At 33.8% G+C, this 20,987-nt stretch overlaps 4 protein-coding genes and 1 long non-coding RNA gene across 5 annotated transcripts; 1 reads left to right on the forward strand and 4 right to left on the reverse strand.

Moving 5' to 3' along the window:
• Positions 1–1,977: 1,977 nt before the first annotated feature.
• Positions 1,978–5,006, reverse strand: LOC125592833. Its single transcript, XR_007328496.1, has 2 exons — positions 3,855–5,006; positions 1,978–3,728 (listed from the first exon to the last, which is right to left on the reverse strand). It is a non-coding gene; the product is annotated as an uncharacterized LOC125592833 (long non-coding RNA).
• A 1,629-nt stretch (positions 5,007–6,635) lies between these two features.
• LOC106364480 (probable F-box protein At4g22030) lies at positions 6,636–8,631 on the reverse strand. The gene has a single exon (XM_013804047.3). It carries the CDS (start codon positions 8,431–8,433, stop codon positions 7,225–7,227), a length of 1,209 nt encoding a protein of 402 aa, XP_013659501.1. The 5' UTR covers positions 8,434–8,631; the 3' UTR covers positions 6,636–7,224.
• A 403-nt stretch (positions 8,632–9,034) lies between these two features.
• LOC106363033 (peroxisomal membrane protein PMP22) lies at positions 9,035–10,513 on the forward strand. The gene is made up of 7 exons (XM_048768305.1): positions 9,035–9,189; positions 9,488–9,586; positions 9,667–9,768; positions 9,834–9,909; positions 9,982–10,052; positions 10,137–10,222; positions 10,307–10,513. Exons 1-7 carry the CDS (start codon positions 9,115–9,117, stop codon positions 10,365–10,367), a joined length of 570 nt encoding a protein of 189 aa, XP_048624262.1. The 5' UTR covers positions 9,035–9,114; the 3' UTR covers positions 10,368–10,513.
• LOC106366922 (aspartic proteinase A3) lies at positions 10,454–13,898 on the reverse strand. Its single transcript, XM_013806605.3, has 12 exons — positions 13,689–13,898; positions 12,728–13,093; positions 12,568–12,628; positions 12,385–12,479; positions 12,181–12,293; positions 11,894–12,102; positions 11,680–11,744; positions 11,417–11,595; positions 11,182–11,329; positions 10,991–11,110; positions 10,759–10,847; positions 10,454–10,666 (listed from the first exon to the last, which is right to left on the reverse strand). The coding sequence occupies exons 2-12, from the start codon at positions 13,085–13,087 to the stop codon at positions 10,582–10,584; spliced, it is 1,524 nt and encodes a 507-aa protein (XP_013662059.1). The 5' UTR covers positions 13,088–13,093; positions 13,689–13,898; the 3' UTR covers positions 10,454–10,581.
• Positions 13,899–14,031: 133 nt separating this feature from the next.
• On the reverse strand, positions 14,032–20,987 carry LOC106364479 (WRKY transcription factor 42-like). Its single transcript, XM_013804046.3, has 6 exons — positions 18,723–20,987; positions 18,492–18,590; positions 17,918–18,064; positions 17,448–17,804; positions 17,240–17,353; positions 14,032–16,684 (listed from the first exon to the last, which is right to left on the reverse strand). Exons 1-6 carry the CDS (start codon positions 18,942–18,944, stop codon positions 16,079–16,081), a joined length of 1,545 nt encoding a protein of 514 aa, XP_013659500.2. The 5' UTR covers positions 18,945–20,987; the 3' UTR covers positions 14,032–16,078.

Raw genomic sequence — 20,987 nt, forward strand, 5'->3', positions numbered from 1 at the left:
AGACGCCAATTAACGGATGAGGCCATCCCACATATTCGTGGTGAGCTCAGCGGTTTGCCACGCTCATATCCCTTCACGATCCAATCACCCTTCCAGTTGGAGACAGTGTCCAACAAGCGAACTTTCACCTTCGCGTAAAATGCTTTCCTCACCCTCTCAGTGACCCCCAAGGCCCAATGATATTTTTGCTGTGGAAAAAATTAAATTAATAATTAGTTTTTTTAAAAGAAATATATATAAATCATGAAAAAATTAAAGTATATATAATTAATTAATAGAAACTTACAGCGTAAATTTTGAACCACGTCTTTATGACGTAGTGAGGCGTCTTACTCCAGTTCGGATGTGGCATGGAGAAGTAACCTTTGATCCTGTCGGTTACGTCCGATGCAAGACATCCGTCAACCCCAAACCTGGAAAAAACAAATTTAAAATATAAATTATTTTATAATGTTATAAAAGAATTTTAAACGAATTAAAAAAATTAATGTAACATACCACAAAGTTCCGGTCGGTCGGGGTCGATGACTGGTAAACCTTCTCTGCCTGGCAGACGAAGAATATCCTCGACAGTGTACTGCGAGTAAGGAGCACTCGGAGGCACCATCAAATCGGGATGAATATCGGCGGGCATCGGAGGAGCCATCGGAGGAGGCACAAGAGGAGGCATCGTCGGAGGAGCCATCGGAGGAGGCACATGAGGAACCGATGGTGCACTAGAAAAAGGAGACCGAGAGACTCTCTGAGAAGACTGAGTCTCGGGGACAGTCTCCCCAGTAGATCATGCAGTTGTCGATGCAAACATCTATCATCTCCGAAGGCAACCCAAGACTATAAACCAGTTTCTGAATCTCATAATAAGAATCAGCAGACACATTGTATTCCGGCAAATACTCTTTAAACAAGTCTGCCCATTCGTTCATGCAACTTTCAGATAGATTGTGATCAGTTTTAATATTCATCATTCTAGCAGCCAATGAAAAATTAGAGAGACCTTCTCTACAACCACTGTAAAGTGGTTGATTTGCCGCGTTTAACATTTCGTAAAACTTTTTTGCATCTATATTAGGTTCTTCGTCTTCATCATGAGCTACGAATGCATCAGCTACCATATCATGAACCCTATCATAATCTACCATCTCCTCCTGATGGTAATTATGTTCATTATGCAAATGATGATCAACCGGTTCTTCCTGAAAATTGCTATTACTACTACTAGCTTCATTCTGATCATAATTATAATCTTCTCCATGTTGAAACCAGATATAGTAATTTGGCGTGAAACCTCTATTTATTAAATGCTTCCAAACATTTTCACGATTTGCCAATTTCGAATTGTTGTATTTCCGACAAGGACAGAACATCTTACCGCTTTCTTGGACGAGTGGTGTGGAATCTACTTGATGCATAAATGTCTCCAGCCCTTCAAGGTATTCTTTCGTCACTCTCCTGTTAGCATCTCTGTGCATATACATCCACCTCCGCAACTCGAAAATATTTCCGGTGCCCGACATTTTTTTCTTTCATGTTTTTTTTCCTTGTTTATGTGTTTAAAATGATGTTCAAACGTCCATATTTATAGAAAATTTTTTAGTTGAAAGTTTACTAGGAATTTACGACGAAATTTAGTTAGATAGCCGAAACAAAAAACGTGTTACAACTATAAAGTTGGTGGACTCGGAACTTTGTCGTTAAGTAAACGTAAAATATTTCCTCGTAAAGTAGACGCTATTATTACGTCCACTACAAGAAAAAGTAAACATTGTGACTAGATATTATGACAAAAAGTTTGGTCACAATATTGCGACTATTTACGTACGGGGTAGTGACTAAATTTTTTTGTCACAAAATCGTGATTATTTAATCATAATTGTAACATAAAATATTACTATATTCCATCACTATTATAAAAGCGCAGTGGCAAGCAAGTTTTGACTTGAGCGCTGCCACCGATCTTATATTCCATCACTATTACTAGCGATTCCGGCTTCATGCAGGCGAGTTGCAGCCTGCAATCCCCATGTTTATTTTTAAGGTTGGTCATTAAAATTTGGTTTGGGCCCAATACTAATAATTAAAAAAAGTTAAGCAAAAAGCATCCTTCCAGGATTTGAACTAGCGATTTGGTGTGTCAGAATATAAGGGTACGCAACCAACTGACCTGCTTCATCTTTTCTTGAACATGATGAAAACACTAAAATTTATTTTTAACCTGTGTCAGTTGACACCCTAATGGACAACGTAGGTCCGCCTCTTAAAAACGATATTGCTTTAAAATTCAGACTCAAAATTTTATCTTTTCAAATTACTCTCACATCTATAATTGAAACCCCAAACTCTAATCATTAAATCATAAAGATTAACCTTACACTTTAAGTGATAAATTACAATTGCTATAATATGCGTAAAACTAATATCTAACACTCATACAAAATTATAACATTATAATCTAAACTTTAACCTCATACTTTATATCTGAACCTCAAAATGTATTCCCCAAACTCCAAACCCTAAATAATAAAGATAACCCTCGACACTTTAAATCATTGAAGTTAAAATCATAATAACCAAAATATAATCACTAATTATATATAAAAATATTTTAAAAAGTTACATATAAAATTTAATAAATTTAGTTAAAAAATATATAAATTGAATTCACTACGTATAATATTATTAACCACCAAATTTAATATTTTATAAATCCTAACAGCAAACATTAAAACAAACTTGAAATCGTATACCCTAAACTCCAAATTCTATATCCTAACTCTATATACTTGAACTTATAACTTTAAGTCATATAAATTATATCACAAATCCTTTTAACAAACCTTAACTTTAAACATGTACATGAAACCCTATACCCTAAACTCTAAATCATAAATTATGTCTTAATCTTTAAAAAATATCATACAATTTTAAATATTAAACTATTACACCAACATATAATCATTGATTAAGAATATATTTATTTTTAAAAAACATATAACCATTGAATACGTACACAAAATTAATCTATCTCTATCAAGCAAATCAATTAATTAAACTACAAAACCAAAAATTAAACAAAACTAAATAACCATGTTTTGGTTTTGGCTCCAAATTATTTGGAATTGACATTAAATATTTTAGGTTTCCCACGTCAAAAAAAAGAAAGGTTTCCCACGTTTTGAGAATATGCTCTATCTCATAAACTCGACGTCGAGTTTACGAGGAAACTATTTTTCCTCCTAAAAACCAAGTTATGTTACGTCCTTTTTACGAGAAAATCGTTTATTTTACGACGAACTAACGTTGCTTTTTAATTTCCTCGTAAGATACTCGTAAAGTAGACGTAAATTTACGAGGATTAAATTTCATCGTTATTTTTCTTCGCTATAGTTGTGTTTTCTTGTAGTGGTAACTTCAATCATCCGTAATCCCACGCCCTTTTATTTAAAAGAAAAAACACATATCATAAACGAATTGTTCATACTCCTTGAGAATCTAGTAAGAGCCTACAACCCTCAAAACCAGTAATCACATTGTCTCTCTCTATCATAAGTTCATAACTAACACATTCATCATCATCACAAAGGAACCATCTTTCATTGGTATCAATGTAAAGTAAAAAAAGAAGCAACCTGTGTTGGCAGAGATGGTAAAGGTAGCTGGCTCGCCTCGAGCTATAGGATTAGGCGCTATATTAACCTCTTTCACTTTTAATTCATACTCTGCATTCTCCTCTGCAATTCAAGAAGAAAAAAAAACGAAACTTTGAAACTATGAAACGATCAATTACAAGAGGCATGCATCACAAGAAGAAAGAGTAAAAAAGCTAAAAAGAAGAGACGGAGGAGTGTTAAATGTACCACAGTATTGGACATCAGTGGTGGCGGCTCGAACAATCGTTGAGAAGACGAGGAGAAGAGAGACAAAGAGAGGAGGTTACAGAGTCAAAGCTAATCTCAAAGAGAGAGGGACGTGAGAGACGCAAGACTCGTCACAGCTTCACCCTCCCAGACTTAAAGTGGGGAGTTCAGCGAAGTCTCAGGTGCATGAAGGTCCAATCTCACGGCGGTGCTGACAATCAGAATCGAAGATTGGAGACGGAACGGTGGAGATCAGAGGAAGGGTTCGAAGAGTATAGAAAGAAGATGAAGGAATCGACCAATACAAAAAGGGCACGTATGGGGTGCTCAGCGGTTCCAAAACTCCTTAGTTAGACACCGATTCTCTTGCCTTTTTCTTTTTTTCATTTCTTTTTTCGGTTTTTTTTTAAGAATCCCCTCTAAAAACGTCCATTGGAGGTGGTCTAAGCTTACCCTCCTTTGTTTTCTCTCTCTTTAGATTATAATTTATAAATAAAGTTAGGTCTCCTTTCTTTTCCTGTCATAGTTGTTATCTCTTTAATACATTTTAAGTTAAACTGTAGTCTGTAGATAATTATAAGGAAATATGCTGTCAATAAAACTAGGGGAAACTTTAGAAAAAGAAAAGTATTTTAATTATTTTATGAGAAATTGCATCTCATATCTCTATCGTATTATTTGATAAATCAGTTTTTTACGATTGCGCTCATGTTAATTCTCACAAAAGTCAATAATATGAGTATCCTTAATGAATACAAAATTAATCCAAGTGCAAGAAACAAATTCTTCAAAAGCCTCACCAAATATATAATAATACTAGGTGATTTTCCCGTGCTCATGCACAGATATAAATATTTCTTAAGTAAATATATTATAATAATTGATTGCTACTTACTTTTAATTTTAAATTAATTTATAATTTATATGCATCATTTATATTAATATTATTGTATTACTTTAATTATACATATGATTTTATATATGTTATATCTAATTGGTATTGTTGTTTTTCAGTAGATTTAGTTATCATTTGGGTAAATTGGATTGCATCTATGAATTCAACTGTAATATTTTTTATTCTATATATTAAAATTTTGATTAATTTCTTATTTTCATTTAGGTGGTTGTTGTCTTAGATATGTAAATATATTTTATGAAGATTATATATAACTTAAGATATATTGTGCTTAGAATGAAATAAAAAATAAACTAAACTATCTGATTCCAAATTACTTAAATTAATATAACAAAATGATAATATTCTGAAGTCTCGTGCATATAAATAAATTTTACAAAAAAACTAAATTGTAACAGTTGGTTAATATTTTATTTTCATTTTAATATGTTTTGAGTTGTCCTATGATTTATATTTATAAAATAAATTACTATTCTTATAAAATTAAATATTTTTATCGTAGTTAAATCTATGATGTTAGATATAAGTTGAATTAGTCGAATCACTCATGTTGTGAGTATATTGAGTTACATATATTCTTTCAAATTCAAAATGAAGTATAATTATTTTTTACTCTAATTAAGTCAAATGTGCATGTATTTCGTAATATTTATCAAATTATATGTTAATGTTTTTTTTAAAAAATATTAGAAAATAAAGTGATGATCAATAGGAAGTTACATGCGTAATTAGCTGATACATTTTTGAAAGCTCATGAACAGGTATTAATATTTACAATAATTAAAATATTCAATAAATTCTAAATAATTTATGCCTTTGATTTATTGAATGGAAACTAAAATTTATTTTAAATAATCTTAAAAATTAGAATTCTGATTTTCTTTGGTATTTTGATTATGGTTCTATTAAGTTCCACAAACATAAAAAAAATAAAAGTTAAAAGCAAATTTAATATTAAGAAAAAAATATCTTTAATAATGATAAAATATAATATATGTATCTCATTAAATTATTTTGTAACTATTTGATCAAACCACGTTTATTTTAAAAATTTATTTTTAGTTTTTTTTAATATCTCTTAAAAATAAGCCGTAAAAAATTGTGATTTTATTTAAAAATAATATTATATAAGTGAAATATAATTTATCAATATTTTTTGTTGTACTCGAAAAATATTATAGTCAACTAAATATATGAAAAATAAATAAAGCATTACAATATTACTAATTATAAACTATTTTTAGATAATTAAACATATATCAGTTTATGTTACTTAATTATTTTATGTAAGCATCTAAGAAAATATATAGATATATAAAAATATTTTTATTACTTTGAAATATTTTGTATTGTTTAAAATTATATTTTAAAAGAAATAATATTTCTCTTTCTAATATCAATATTATATGTGTAAATAGTTTTTTAATGAAATCACATTATATAGAAATTTATAATTTTCATCTAGGAAAATATAGATATAAGGAAAGTATTTTATTACTTCAAAATTATATTTTATGTTATTTAAAAATATTTTTTAAATGTAATCTTACTATTTTGTGAACTTTCCTTTTTTATGAAATCATATTATATATACATATAGTTTCGTTTTTCAATTCCTTTTTTTAATTTATAAAAAGTTTCCCTTTTTATTATATGTGTATATTTTTCGAAATTTTTTTAAAAGGAAACTAAATAAAAAAATAAACAATAGTATTTAAAATGTAAATTAATTCAGTAAGGGTATCAGTGTAATCAACCATCGTGAGAGTTAACGTGAAAGCGACACATAAGAAACTGACTTCTCAAATAATATTATAGAGATAGTTCTTATATACAACGTAAAAAATAGATATATGTACATATATATATATATATATATACATATATTTGATAAAATAAATATTAATAGTTAGCTACTAATAATATTTAATGATATGACGTAGGACTGCGACTTCAGGTATTCAGGTTGGTTTCGGGTAAGACCTTTTCGGTTTTGGGAATATCGGTTATAGAGAAATTATATCCAAATAGTATTTGGTAGAATTTTGGTTTGGATTTGGGTCGGTTAATTCGAGTATATAATTTCAAACCCAAAAATATAATGTTTTTATCTATTTTTTATTTTGTAAAAAGAAAAATCAATTAAAATCATATATATATATATATATTAATAATATGCAGGTAATTACAATATTGAAGCAGCCTAGTGGTATGTTACATATTACTTCAGCTTTCCAACCCGGGGTACACGGATCTAAATCTAGTATTGGTCTCTAAATTTTAATTTTTTTTTGAAACAAGTTCTATGATCTGGTTATTTTTTTGGTGTGAAAATTTCATACCAATCGGTTTATATTGTCTTTTGTAAAAGTAAAATAATTTTGTCGATAGAAATAAATCAAAGAATGAATGAATTCATCTATACAAATCAATGGAAGTGATCTCTACAAAAACCTAGAAAAGCTTGCTTGCAAATTCATTAGCCTTAACCTGAGAGATTTTAGATTTCTTTGCGAGATCTCTCAGCTCAGACAAGCTTCTCCCTAACTTCAACGCAACTTTTGTCTCAAACACTTGTCCGTGCTCTCTCTTCTCTGTCGAGTTCAACGTCTCTTCTAACAGAGAGAAGAATCCCGCTGAGTTTCTATACATCTCAAACACCATTCCCACTTGACCACCATGCTCCAAAGTGTTGACAATCGCAGCCAAAGAAGCACAAGTCATCGCCACAACTCCAGCTAAACCAGAATCTTGACCGATAAAAACAGAGCTCACTGCAGAAACTCCGGTTAAAACCGGTCCAGAGATAGCCAAGAACCGGTTTAGCTTCAAGGCCACGTTACCTAATTTCTCATACTCTTCTGCGTCTCTAGTCTTAACCACGTGAGCTACTTCTCTCATCTCCGTCTCCAGCTCTTGACTCCACCCGTTCGCAAGACCGGTGTTAGGGTTTCTCTGTTTCTTTTCAGGCCACCAAGTCGCCGGTTTAAACTCTTCTGGAAACTTCTCGAGCATTGCTCCGATTAGAGGAAGAGGGTAAGCTTTGTCTAGAGCCAACACTCTCTGTATCGCTTCCTTCACATCTTCCTCGTAGATTGCCTCGTTTTCTCTCAGAATCATTTCGAGCTCTGTTCTCAGCTTCTTGAACAGCCTCGTGGCGTTTCTCTGTTCTTCAGCGAGCTGCGACGGTTGAATCTTGCTCATCAAGGCACTGATACTTGTGGCAGAAGCTAACAAAACCGTCGAAGCTATCTTCACGGCCGTTACAGAGTCTCCTCCGTGAACATTAACAGAGGCTATTCCAGCCATCAAAGCGGCTGTGAGAGTGATCATGTTGACGGAATTGAGCAACAAAGAGTTCCAATTGTTCCGCTGATCTCCGAGGTTCTTGTGCATCTCGATCCTATCCATAACTGCTTCAAGAACCGCATTGAGGCGTGCCCTTTGGATAGAATCAGAGTCTCTCCTCTGTTTCAACGGAAGAGGAAGGGTTTCCATGAACCCAACTGGTTCTTTAACCGACAAAGTCGGATTCTTTATCGGTATTTTCGGAACAGAGACGTTAAATTTCGGCAGTTTCGGGATGGAGACGGCAGCTTTAGGTCTCATGCATGAAGAGGAAGAAGACGAAAGAACTAATCTTGAAACGTGCAATGAAGCCATTGGTGTGTGTATACAAGAACTAAAACCGGTTCTTGATTCGTTTGTTTCTTGACCTTTTCTAATTGTGTTTTGTAACTCTGTTTGATGAGAAGACGATGATGGTAGCTCTAAATATATATAGTTTTTTTGCTGATAGGCAGAGCATACACTAAGAATAGAAAATTAAATGAATTGAATTGACCAAACAGAGAATTAAAATTGAATTTTGACCAAAGACCAATTATTCTCAGGCGTTGATAGCTTCTCCTGTGGCGGTTTTGGTCTAAACCGGAAGCCTCCCAATTTTACCCGCCATCATACTCGTAGAACGAGTCTTTAATACTACTATCAAACCGAGATCAATAGATTCTCGTGTGGCGGTTTTGATATAAACCGGAAGCCTCTCAATTTTACTCGTCATCTTCGTAGAACCAGTCTTTAATACTACTATTAAACCGAGATCAATAGATTCTCTTGTGGCGGTTTTGATCTAAACCGGATGCATCCCAATTTTACCCGACATCCTCCTCGTAGAACGAGTCCTTAATACTATTAAACCGAGATCAACCGGATCGGTTTGCTTGATTGTATCAGTTTGTCAGGATTGAACCGGTTCGGTTTTGTGTTATTGAAGTGTTGTAGATATTTTAACCAGGCACTATACACTCTATAGAGAGAATCAAAAGAGGAAGAATCCAAGAAATGGGATCTCCAGCGAAGAAGACGACTCTGCAACGATACTTGTCACAACTTCAGCAACATCCTCTTAGAACAAAGGTTCGATCTTTGGTTTCCTCTTATACTTCTTCTTCTTTGTGAATGATATGGTTGAGATGTAGTTTCATTTCTTTGAAATTAGGGTTTAGTCTGATCGATTGAGAGAATATTATGTTGTTTTCGATTGAAAGTTTGTGTCTTTGAACCAGACCCAGTTTCAGAATCCGGTTATCTTTGAGAATTCAATAGCTCGTTGACTTTTTCTCTAATGAATTTAGGTTTTGTCTTGAAGTGAGTTATGTAGTTGTTATATAAGTATGTGTTATGAGGTTGGTGCCAATGTGTCCGTACTTTGCAGGCGATTACTGCTGGAGTTTTGTCCGGTGTGAGTGATGTTGTTTCACAGAAACTCTCTGGGATACAGAAGATTCAGCTGAGAAGGGTTCTTCTCAAAATGGTAAAAAGCTTGAATCTTTCTCTCATCAATAACCCTATTTTCAAAACCAATCCTTTAGTTCTGTTGCCTTTCTCCAACAGATATTTGCAGGGGGGTTTCTCGGACCAGTAGGGCATTTCTTTCATACAACTCTAGATAAGATTTTTCAAGGGAAGAAAGACACAAAGACCGTCGCAAAGAAGGTAAATGTCCAATAATGTTTCAATGCTTTCGTTTATGCTAAATGTAAAACGTTTGGTTTTGGTAGGTAATCGTGGAACAACTGACATTGTCACCATTGAACCATTTGCTTTTCATGATCTATTATGGAGTAGTCATTGAAAGTAAGTTCCTTTTCTATCACTCCATTTGTAAAACCATCTTGTGGATGGTGTCAGAAAGTTAGAATGAAACAGGAACTCCTTGGAATCTTGTTAGAGACAGGATCAAGAAGACTTACCCAACAGTCCAGCTTACAGCATGGACCGTAAGTGATAGAAAGTGTTTTGTCTATTATCAATGTATTGGAAGTGTTACATATTTAATGTCTACTGATTTGATTTAATCACAGTTTTTCCCCATTGTGGGATGGGTAAACTACAAGTATGTGCCACTGCACTTCCGGGTCATATTGCACAGCCTCGTCGCATTCTTCTGGTAAGACAATGACTCATATTTGCCGCAGCCTCCACAAACCAAAACTTAAAGCTCAACATTCTTCTTGTTTTGTTTTTTTTTCAGGGGAATCTTCCTGACCCTGCGAGCAAGGTCGATGACACTAGCTTTGGCAAAGGCTAAGTGATCAGGGAAACACATCAAGCAAGAACTAGCTATGATCTTTGTTTTTTCTGTAAGTTAAAGCATGTCTAAAAAGTAAATTAAAAAGGGTGAAAACGAATAAGAATCTGTATTAAGATGATAACAATGGTTTTTAAGTTATTACAAACATTTCGTATTGTTCAAACACACATTCAGAAACATATAAATAAATGGTAATAAAAGAAGAGATCCTTGTTTTAAGTAGCTTTGGCGAATCCAACTCTTGTTTTCCCATAATCAAACACAGTATGGTATGGTCCCATGAAGATGTCACCCAAGATCCTGCATTTTTTTTAGCAGAAATTACAAAACAAAAATTAAAGAGTTTTAACATATTTGAGTTGTTTGGTTAGAATTTGGAAATGAGAAATTACCAAAGAGGTCCACGAGGTGGAGGTATATCCATGGCTGTGAAACCACTGGTGCACTGAGCCTGAACTCCATCACCAATCTTGAATATATACTGATCCAAGAAAAGATTGAAAGTGATGAGAAGTACTTTTTTTTTAATTAATAGAAATTTTATAAATCAATCCGAAAACCGGGAAATTAGGATCCCATTATAAACCGACTCGAACAAAACATCTTCAGAATGAGAAGTCTTACATCTTGCGGTGAGAGATCAAAGGGTTTCCCACCAATTGTGAATGTTACTATTGGCATTGAAGAAACCCTCTCACAGTCTACTGCTGATTGTTGGTTTGGGTTTGGTATATGGTCACAAAGCTACAAAAAAAATTCACAGAGTTTAGAGTTTTTTCACATGTTTTTGTCCAAAACAAGTCTTCAAGACTCACCTCAGCAGCATAAGCGAGTATGCGTTCTTGTGTTTGATTCTGAGACAATTCACTCTGCATCCACACAGATGCCATTTCACAAGCGCTGCACATGGCTTCGTTTAGAAGACCCGATACTCCATCTTCTACAACCGACTTAATCCCCATACTGCATACAGAACATGAATCAGTTTGAGTTTGCTAACTAATGTTCTAGAGACATCTCCCTTTTCTCATGGACTATGTATGTACTGACCTCACACTGTGTGTACCATCAAAACCGCAGAGTCCTATATGTGAGCATACCTTCCTCGGATCCACCTGAGAGACAAGGGAGTCCAACATGGTTTGTCCATATTGACCTATTACAGTTTTGCACTCTTGGCTTGCGATTCCTACTGCTCCAATGGCATGATTGATCATTGTGATGACAGTCTATTCATCACAGAAAAAATAACAAAAAACTATTCAGCATGTTTCATAGTGAACAATCTACAAAACCCTCTCAGCTCCTCTTACCGATGGACCGGTGAGAAGAGAAGTTCCGGAATCAGCAATGGCAGAACAACCTTTAGCACAATATCCTGAATGACATAGATGCACAGATTGCGTCAACTTACAGACAATCCATTTTTGAGACTGAAACTGTAACATCCTGGTTTGTGGTGTATAAGCATGGGAGGTTCATTAGCCGCGGGGTGTTATTGAAACATTTCAAGAAGCTTTGACTTACCGGTTGGTTTGTCAGCAATGTTGAGATCACCCATGTCGAATTGCCAGTAACCTTTACGTGTCACTGGAACATAAGTGTGCTCTCCTTTGAAGTGCTTAGGGTCAACTCCACCGAAAACAATCTGACCACCTTCTGGATCTTCCGGGTTACGGTTAAGCCAAAAGGAAAAAATAGGTTCCTTAACCAGACCTTTCTCTACCATGTTATACCTATTTATGATATAACATATTCACATCATATAATCATTCGTAATCAAATGAATAAAGAAAAGAAAATGTTTTTCATACCAAACTGGAGTTGAGTTTCCTACAGCGATCTCTTTGAAACCCAACCCAAGGATACCATCAAACTTGGCTAGCAAGAATGTAATACCAGGCTCACTAGTAGCCTCTATGAACTCCTGTGGTAATATAGAAGTAGCAATAAGATATGTAAGCAAAAACAAAACAAGTTTATTCTGAGATATGAAAGCTGTTGAGTAGGGTTTTTACCTGATCCTTGATAACAAGACCACCAACTTTAACATCATCATTGCTAAAGTAACCAGAAATAGCACCTGTCCCATAGCGGATTGACGCAGGCTTTCCTGTAAATGTAAAATAATTTTAGTGCCAAAAACTATATGTTATCAAATGAATATTATTGTTAAAAAGCTCAAGAATCAAGTAACCAACCGTTCCTTTTGTAAGTGGATGAGTCCCTAGCCTTGTACTTTGAATGAAAATAACAAGCAATCTGAAAAAAAGGTGTTATGTTTTCATACATTGAGATAAAGAAGACAATAGGATATAAAACATTTTAGTATGCATTCCTAAGAACAAGTAATTAGCGTACCGAGAAGTAGCAATTACTAGATGGTACCCAGAGATTGGAGCTTCCAGTATCAAAGATCGCTGTAAACTTTTGAGGTGGAGTACCAATGGTAATCTCACCATAGTATTGAGCATCCAAATAGTTTTTCAGTGGAACAATGTCTGAATTCGCATCGTTCAGGCAAAAATAATCTTTGGGAGACCAAGATCCTCGGTTTTTCAAGAATAGCTGAGAAGCTAGCCTGTTGGCCCTGTCTAGTTTCCTCTTTTTCAATCCAATTCTAAGCGTTCCATCGCCTTTTTGCTCAGATGATGAAGCCGCGGATATAAGGATTAAACATGAAAGCAAGAACGCTAGCAAGGACTGGAACCGAGTTCCCATTTTAACCTGTCATCAAATAACAATATTACATAAAACTTTAGTTGTTACTGTTTTAATAATGAAAGAAACACATGTGCAACAATAAAAGTCTAGTTCTTCTAAATCAGACCATTATAGGTCTTATTCAGACGATCTTGTACACCTTAGAAACGATATACTAATCCGAGTTTCTCAACAAAAGATCAAAGATTCAAGATTGGTTAATTACAGGACCAGAACACAGGCCCTTGGACTTCTAACATATTTACAAATTAAGGTAGAAACAGAAGATCTTAAAGATGTTAAAGGAGTTAATAAACTGAAACTGTTTTGTTCATCACTGCAGCATAATTGTTACCAATCACAGATGTAAAAAAAAATTGTTACTACATACCAAGAATCAAACAGATTTTCACTAAGTTTCTTATTTACCAACTTTAATATTGTTGATTAAGGTATCTCTCAAGTTTCAAGCCAATAAAAATGTAAAATTATTTTTGAGCTTTTTTACTTTTCAGTTTTCACAAACAGAAAGAAATTGATGAATAATCTGATAGTCCCTGAAATTTTTGGACAAAGATAAGAAATCTGGAAAACAGAGAAGAAGTGAAACAACACTCACCAAGAATGATAGTACCGATTCTGAAACCTTAAGAGGATGAAGAAGAAAACTCGAGTGCAAGAAGAATGGTGGATGGACTCTTTATATTTATAACGTAAATGAATTGAAAGAGAAACTAGAGAAACAAGAATGCAATATTTACTAGTATCAATCCATTGGGTATCAATTAATGGATACTTGTTGCTTCCAAATGTAAGGATATGAAGGAATTAATTAAAACTAAAATTAATTGTGTATTACATTTATAAGCAAGCGTCACGTTAATCAAACCATGTTTGGGTTGCGTGGGCCTATAGACAGATCAGCAAAATTTGCTTCTTTTAAACAAAGTGCATTTTCACTTTAGTATGTCCACTGTTGTAGTATCTTATTTTCCTTTTGATCCCAAATGTTGTCATAAATTTTGTAAAGTAAAAGCTTATAACATTTTGCATAAACTTTTGTAGAGCAATTATTGCACAATATATGGGATGCTTCAAGTAATTTAGTAATAAATCTAAGTAATTTCAAAATAAGAGATTAAAACTTAACAAATAATAATAAAAGAGTACAAATCATGATATGGAAACTCTTTTATTTCTCAAAATAAAAAGAGTAAGATATATTTAACAAGTAAATAATATTATAACCAAGAGCTCTTGGCCTAGTGGTATTGGAACTCCGGCTGGAGTGCCCGCCCTGGGTTCGAGTCGCCTTGGCCACCTTCCCGCCTATAACCGTGCGTGTCCGGATAGAAGGCCTCGTGGGGATTAGTCTGGGCTTACCGCCTGGGAACCCCACGGTCATCAAAACAAAAAAAAAAAAAAAAAAAAAAAAATAATATTATTAATTAGAAACAAATTTCCTGATTTTTTTCATTTAAAGTACTTTACTCCCTCCATATCAGTTTAATTGGTGTTTAAGGATTTTAATTTTGTTTCAAAATAAGTGATTTTTTCACAATTCTAGGTGAAATTTAATGTCATTTGAAAATTTTAACTAATTATAAAATACTGCATCTTTTGAATTAGTTTTATTTAATGTTATTTTATGTAACCAAAGTCAATTACATAAAAGTTTGTATTTTCTTAATATTTGTGCAATTACAATACTTAAGAAACTTAAAACTAGAATGAAATTACTTTTAAAAAATTATTATTGTTGTTAACTATTTTTTTTATCAAAAAATAAAGATCGATGGTAATGCTGTTGTTAATAAGTTGTTAATTTACTACTTGGAATTTTGTCTGGGTGACTTTTTTTATAAATGCTGTTTATTTTTTATTGTTGTAAATAACTTGTTAATATTGGCTGTTTTAAGTTTGTCTAGCATTAGGTACGTTTCACGTTGATGAAACCATGAGTGTCTACAGCTAAGCATATCACTCTGTTACAGTAACGTCTACAAATCAATTTCTTCACTCTAATTATATTATACACCATTTATAGTTACTCCATACAACCAAGTTGCTTTGGTCTTGTGGTATAGGAGTTCCAGTTGGAGTGTCCGTCCCTCGGTTTGAGCCTTTGCCACTGCGGAATTTACATGTGGGCTGCAGCATCCGAGACCTGGAACCGTTACACGGTGAGCTACATGGTGACGCCCTGACAGCGTTCATGCTCCCTTCGATCTCTAGTCTGCACCACTTCGGTGGGGCCAGGATATTCGGTTAGCAAAAAAAAAATAGTTACTCCATACATCATAGAATGAAAATGATTAAAAAATATAAATAATGTGCACATACATATATCTAAGTCATAAGAACAATGTTAAAAGGTTAAACAGATTTCGTTTTTTTTTAAATTGAAAATAAATAGATGGGTTGTTTGATTGGTGTTTGCTGCAAATAGAAAATATAAGGTTGCTTTGATTTGTGGCACAAGCAAAACCGCCTTCACGTTGTTGACACTGCGTGGGACCCTATAAACGTAAATAACGTTTCGCTAAAGCTTCAATTTTCATATTTATCCATTTAACCCCTTTAGGTTTCATTAGGTTCATTCAGACCCTGAACAATGTACTGCCAAATCTTGGAACCAACTTAAGAAGTTCATCACCGCATTAGCTTAATAACTTGAGCTGGTAAACTACCAACCATCATGTCATTGGGTCCGATTCTGTTTGGGCCTTTGCTCACTCCTTAGTTACTTCAATAGTTTAATGTACTGAAAGCTTGCGTTACGCCTCAAGCTACAAGCCTCAACCATAGCACTTCGTTAGCCCACATAACTTTTTAAGAGATTGTTTTTCTAAAGGCAGTTTATATTCCAGGACAAAATTGTCTAACAAGCAACGAGAAAAATTTGCTATCAAGACTCTTATTGATAGTAAAAAAAGAAGAAGCTAAAAGGCCATAACTAGAATCCAAAATCGGCCGATAAACAAACCTAAAACATTTTTTATAAAAATGTTATTGCCTGTCACCGCTGCTCGTCGTAACATTATTATTACTACTGTTACTGCTCCCATTCTGGTGATTACTCGAACCGTTGATAATAGACGTGATGGCTGCGGCCAGAGCCGCTGCAAAGTTCGGATTGGCGGGCATAGCAGCATTGACGCTCTCGCCAGCGTTCAGCGACTGAGATGGTATATGCAAACCGGAGAACTTGGACTGTTGTTGGTTATAATACAAAGCCTGGCCCATCATCTGAGGCAAGCCCGATTGGTTCAACTCCGCGAAACCAGACCGTTGAGCGAATTGCATCAGTGGGTTGTTATTCGTCGGACCGTTAACGTCCGACGCTGATTCTGTGAGGTCTAGTGTAATGGTTGGGAATGGGGCCGAGGCTGAGATCGTGGCCATGCTTGAGGAACAAGTCAACATGGTTCGAGCGAAGAGGTTTGTTGGGTTCATTAAGCCGTCTTGGTTCGACATTGTGGAGCCTGAGAGGAGCATGCTTGCGGCTGCGGTTGTGGTTGAAGCCATGTACATAGCTGCCGGAGGTAATGGATGGTTATGGTTTCCTTCGTAGGTTGTTATGAGAATAGATCTGTCGTCTGCGCAACGTTGCACCTGTTGGATCATTAATCAGTTAAAAAATACGTCAATTTGTATTTGTGCATTTGACTGAACCCGAAAACATAGGTTTGAAATGTATAAATATGATCCAGTAGGGATGTATGCTGCCATGAGGGAGTATGAGATCATTAAAATTGGCCCTCTCATACTTGTGGTAAGCATTAAAATGAAAAGATGGGAAATGAATGGATAGAATAAACAGAAATATAATAAGATATAAAAAATGAAATAAATTTATTTCATTCATTTTCATCAAAATTTGAGAAAAATATTAGTATTTAAAAAATATTTTGTCTATTTTGGTGTAGAATTAATAAAATAAGCTTTTTATTCAATAAATTGATAATCCAGTTTCATCCGAGATTTCTAAAAGTGTACCCTTTTTTTAGAGCATGAGATCTTGAGCCAAAAATTGACTAAGCACCATAATAATAGGAGCAACATGTAATATTATTCATTTAAGACATCTATACTGGTTAAAATCATGGATTCAAAAATTTTAGTCTAATGGTTTACATTAATGTAGAAACCAAATGTTAAATAACGTACTTGCTTACGAACGGGACATCCAACGGCCATCGTGCAGCGGTAATAAGCTCGAGGGCACGGGTTCCCTTTTGCCATTTTCTGTCCGTATTTTCTCCATTGACATCCATCGCTTAACTGTAAATCACTATCACCGAGGTTAGCATGTTAGACCTTAAATACATTTGATAGGTCAGTCTTTAAAAGCTAGAGAGACTAAGCCTTTTGTTACCATGGGAGCTTCGGACCTTGCACGGACCGAAACACGGGCTTTACGCATGGTGGCTTCAGCGGCCGATTGATCGATAGCATTTCCATTGCCATTGCTGGAAGAGGCATTGTGTTTCGAAACTTTGCTAGGGTTTCCCCAGCCGTTCGATTCGTTCTCTGGGCTTTCTTCTATCTCAAGTACTCTTTTTGCGCGCTGACGTGAGCTAGAGTCCTCTAGAAGGGATTGGGGAGATCTTGACGTTATCCTCTCATCGGATGATACTTCAGCAGATGGTAGTCCCAAATCAATGAACTGTCTTGGAACCATCTCAGGAGCTTCATGTCGGTTAGTGTCCTTGTCTTTGCTCTCGATCGTAGCCTGATGAAAACAAGAGTTCAAAACCTTAACTAAAGTTGCGAGGAGCTTGACAATTGTTTCAAATGATGATTAAATTAAATATTAAGATGGATATTAAAAATAGTATTAGTTACCAGGTGATGATGATCTTCTTCTTGCCTCATGACAGCAACAAGTTGCATCTGCAAGGAGTTGAAGTTGTTGGTTGTTTGACTTAGCATTTCCTTTAGTCTTTGATTCTCTTCATTCGACTTCTTTAGCTCTTCTCGAAGTTGTGTATTCTTCATTTGTTGAACACCGCCATAATAATAGTTTAGACTAATTAAATATTTTCTATTGATTTTACCCGAAAAATATATTGAAAAGGGCAAATCTTTCTTGAAATACAGTGAACTAATATACAACAATGTCTACTATACAAATTATATATGAAAACAGATGCCAGTTAAAATTACAAATATAATTAAAAATCTTAAATCTTTACTATATATATTGATATATCGTTTTCATTGATTTTGACAATCTATTTTCGTTTCTGTTCATATTGGCTGAGAAGATATATATTCTAGTGCTCAAAATTAGGTCCCCGTAACTAAAATTGATTAGTTATCTTGAATTTTGGTTTCGTAGTAACTAATATAAAAAAACTAAAATCAGTTAATTTTTTATTTGGCAAAGAAAATGAGCCTACTAGTTTGATAAGTGTACCTCAATCTTTGTACGTTTCTCCTCCATATCAACAGACAATCCATCATCCACCAATGACTCGTCGCTTCCCGTATTCGCAGTGAGAAGATTAAGTCCAGTCTATTTACAAGAAATATAGTAAGATTAAGGCACAAACTTTCCATATATAACGAATTTATTGTTTAAAGTACTTTATAATATAATTGCTAAACACTGGAAAAAAACTTATAGGATGGTAAGGAAAATACTTACATTGATACCCATGGAACGATCATCATCATCGTCAACACGTGAATTTTCCCTTTTGACATGAAGCCTATGAGTTTCCTCGGTGATGACATTCTGATCATCTCTCTTCTCCGACCTGAAAAAGTCAACCTCATCCATTATTGGCCGATGGTGCTGCTCATCCGATGGTTGTGTCTGCTTCAAATTGTCACCTTGACCTCCAAGACTCACTGGAAAACGAAACATCTCTCTCGATATATATATAGATAATTCTAAGTTCTTGATAGACAACTTTGATTTTTTTTGTGTATGATCAGTAAGTACGGACGATGATCTTGCTTGATTTGTTATCTGAAACCCTAGTAAGTAAAGAGGATGTGTAAGCTGCCGGATAAGAAAAGGTAAGTATTTATCTTAGTGTGTGCGTGTGTGTGATTGTTCTGCACCATATCCAATCCTCCATATATAGAGAGGTGACGAAGAAGATATCGTAGAAGAAAGAGAAAAGAGATACTTTGTCGAGTATGTGGTTAGAGACGAGGATATGAGACCAAATGCTTCGGCTACAAATACGGTATTCACGGTCGACTCAGATATATATATATATATATATATATATATATATATTACATTTTAATCTTTCTTTCAGAATATTATTATTTAAGTATTTTTTGAGAAAATGCATAAGTTATTATTTAAGTATTGTTGTGTCTATATTTGTTTTACGTATTTATATATTATTAATTAGTAATTTAGATTTTAATTTGGATTCTCGTGGAATGATATTTGTGGAGACTTGTTTTCGTTCATTTTTGTTTTCGTCAGTATCGACGTCATTTGTCTACCATCTAGCATTGACTTATATCAATAACAGATCATCCCATCCAACGATTGAGTTTTATAACAGAGACGTGTTATTGCTGCTTTTTTGGGTCAAACCATTCAAAATGAGAAAAAACCTTAATGTTGCTTACCAGATGAGCTATGTTTTATGAAGGACGTTTTATTAGTTTTACTTGTTGCTGTTTTATGCTCTTCTTATATAAAAATTGCGTTCTTTAATCTTAACACTTCACCCAAAAAATGTGTTCTTTCTTCTAGTACGGAAGCTCCTTTATGCGTAAGAGTTTGCCCCAGTTCTATGATGCACTATCTTAAGTTAGGATTGACGAGTGTTGCGTGTTCTACATCTAAAATGAGATGGATCATAAAGTAATATTTTATATACATATATATATGGGTTCACTTTACTATCAATTGCTTTTAAATTAAATTATCGTAAGACTTAATATAGTAGCTTATCATAAGTAGAATAACACAAATAATATATTATTAATCCATGAGTTTTGTTATACTAAGTGAATGAAAAATCATTCTCTATAAAACATGTCAAAAATTCATATTGGATTTTATATTTATTAGAAAACTCAGTGTTATATATATTATTTTATATCATCTTATATGCATTTTAACTAATAAATCATCCTATTATTTTATTAATTTTTTTAAATAACGGTTAGTTATATTTGGATTACATTAGTATATATATTATATATAGATTAATCTGCTCTAAATAATATCACCTATATTAATTTTGTTCAAAGACTTTTTCCAAATAACTAAAACTCTGAATCATTGGTTGATCAAGTCAATGTGGAAGCTTCAGAGAAGAAATCTATTTTTAGGGAAGAAGTTTTTTTCAAGGAATTCTTATCATAGGTGAAATGTAGATTTTGCTATTTTTTGACTAAATTGGTAAATTTTCTTTAAAATGAATTTCCCTTCTCTCTCTTTTTTTATAAGAAAGACTTTTGACTTGTTCATGGATTTAATAAGTCAGAAAATAGAAATGAATCTCACCGATAGCAATTCAACCGGCGGTTTCCACGTGATTGAAAATATTAAAAGCTTTATTTACAATTAAAGCCTGTTAAATAAATCACATAAACTCAACACATGGACGAAAATGTTGAATTTCTTTTGTTTAAACTAAAAAGACTCGGTACACTGTATTACCTAAAAATGTGTATATCATATCTCTACAATCTTACATAGCTAATAATAGTTCAACTGTAATAAAACAAAGTAAATTTAACATCTTTGATTTAAATATTTTTTCTTTAACAAAAAATAATATTTTAAATATTACCACAGTTTTCCAAAAAGAAAACGAACAATAGTTCAAAAAAATATCATGTGGACTGAAAAAAGGTTTTAAGTTCTCTTAATCTTCTTAAAAATACTAGTATACAGCCCTGCCTACATACATCCTGCCTACATACATACGTA

Source organism: Brassica napus, chromosome C9 (assembly GCF_020379485.1).
Source record: "Brassica napus cultivar Da-Ae chromosome C9, Da-Ae, whole genome shotgun sequence".
In the NCBI taxonomy this organism is placed as follows: domain Eukaryota; kingdom Viridiplantae; phylum Streptophyta; class Magnoliopsida; order Brassicales; family Brassicaceae; genus Brassica; species Brassica napus.

Coding starts and splice junctions, on each gene's coding strand:
- LOC106364480 (XM_013804047.3), bottom strand. CDS start 8,433: ATGGCTTCATTGCACGTTTCAAGATTAGTTCTTTCGTCTTCTTCCTCT.
- LOC106363033 (XM_048768305.1), top strand. CDS start 9,115: ATGGGATCTCCAGCGAAGAAGACGACTCTGCAACGATACTTGTCACAA. Junction 9,910..9,981: donor TTATGGAGTAGTCATTGAAA/GTAAGTTCCTTT, acceptor AGAATGAAACAG/GAACTCCTTGGAATCTTGTT. Junction 10,053..10,136: donor TCCAGCTTACAGCATGGACC/GTAAGTGATAGA, acceptor ATTTAATCACAG/TTTTTCCCCATTGTGGGATG.
- LOC106366922 (XM_013806605.3), bottom strand. CDS start 13,087: ATGGGAACTCGGTTCCAGTCCTTGCTAGCGTTCTTGCTTTCATGTTTA. Junction 11,745..11,893: donor CATTGCTGACAAACCAACCG/GTAAGTCAAAGC, acceptor TATGTCATTCAG/GATATTGTGCTAAAGGTTGT. Junction 11,330..11,416: donor GATGGTACACACAGTGTGAG/GTCAGTACATAC, acceptor TTCTGTATGCAG/TATGGGGATTAAGTCGGTTG.
- LOC106364479 (XM_013804046.3), bottom strand. CDS start 18,944: ATGTTTCGTTTTCCAGTGAGTCTTGGAGGTCAAGGTGACAATTTGAAG. Junction 17,805..17,917: donor AAGAAGATCATCATCACCTG/GTAACTAATACT, acceptor TGTTTTCATCAG/GCTACGATCGAGAGCAAAGA. Junction 16,685..17,239: donor GATGTCCCGTTCGTAAGCAA/GTACGTTATTTA, acceptor ATGATCCAACAG/GTGCAACGTTGCGCAGACGA.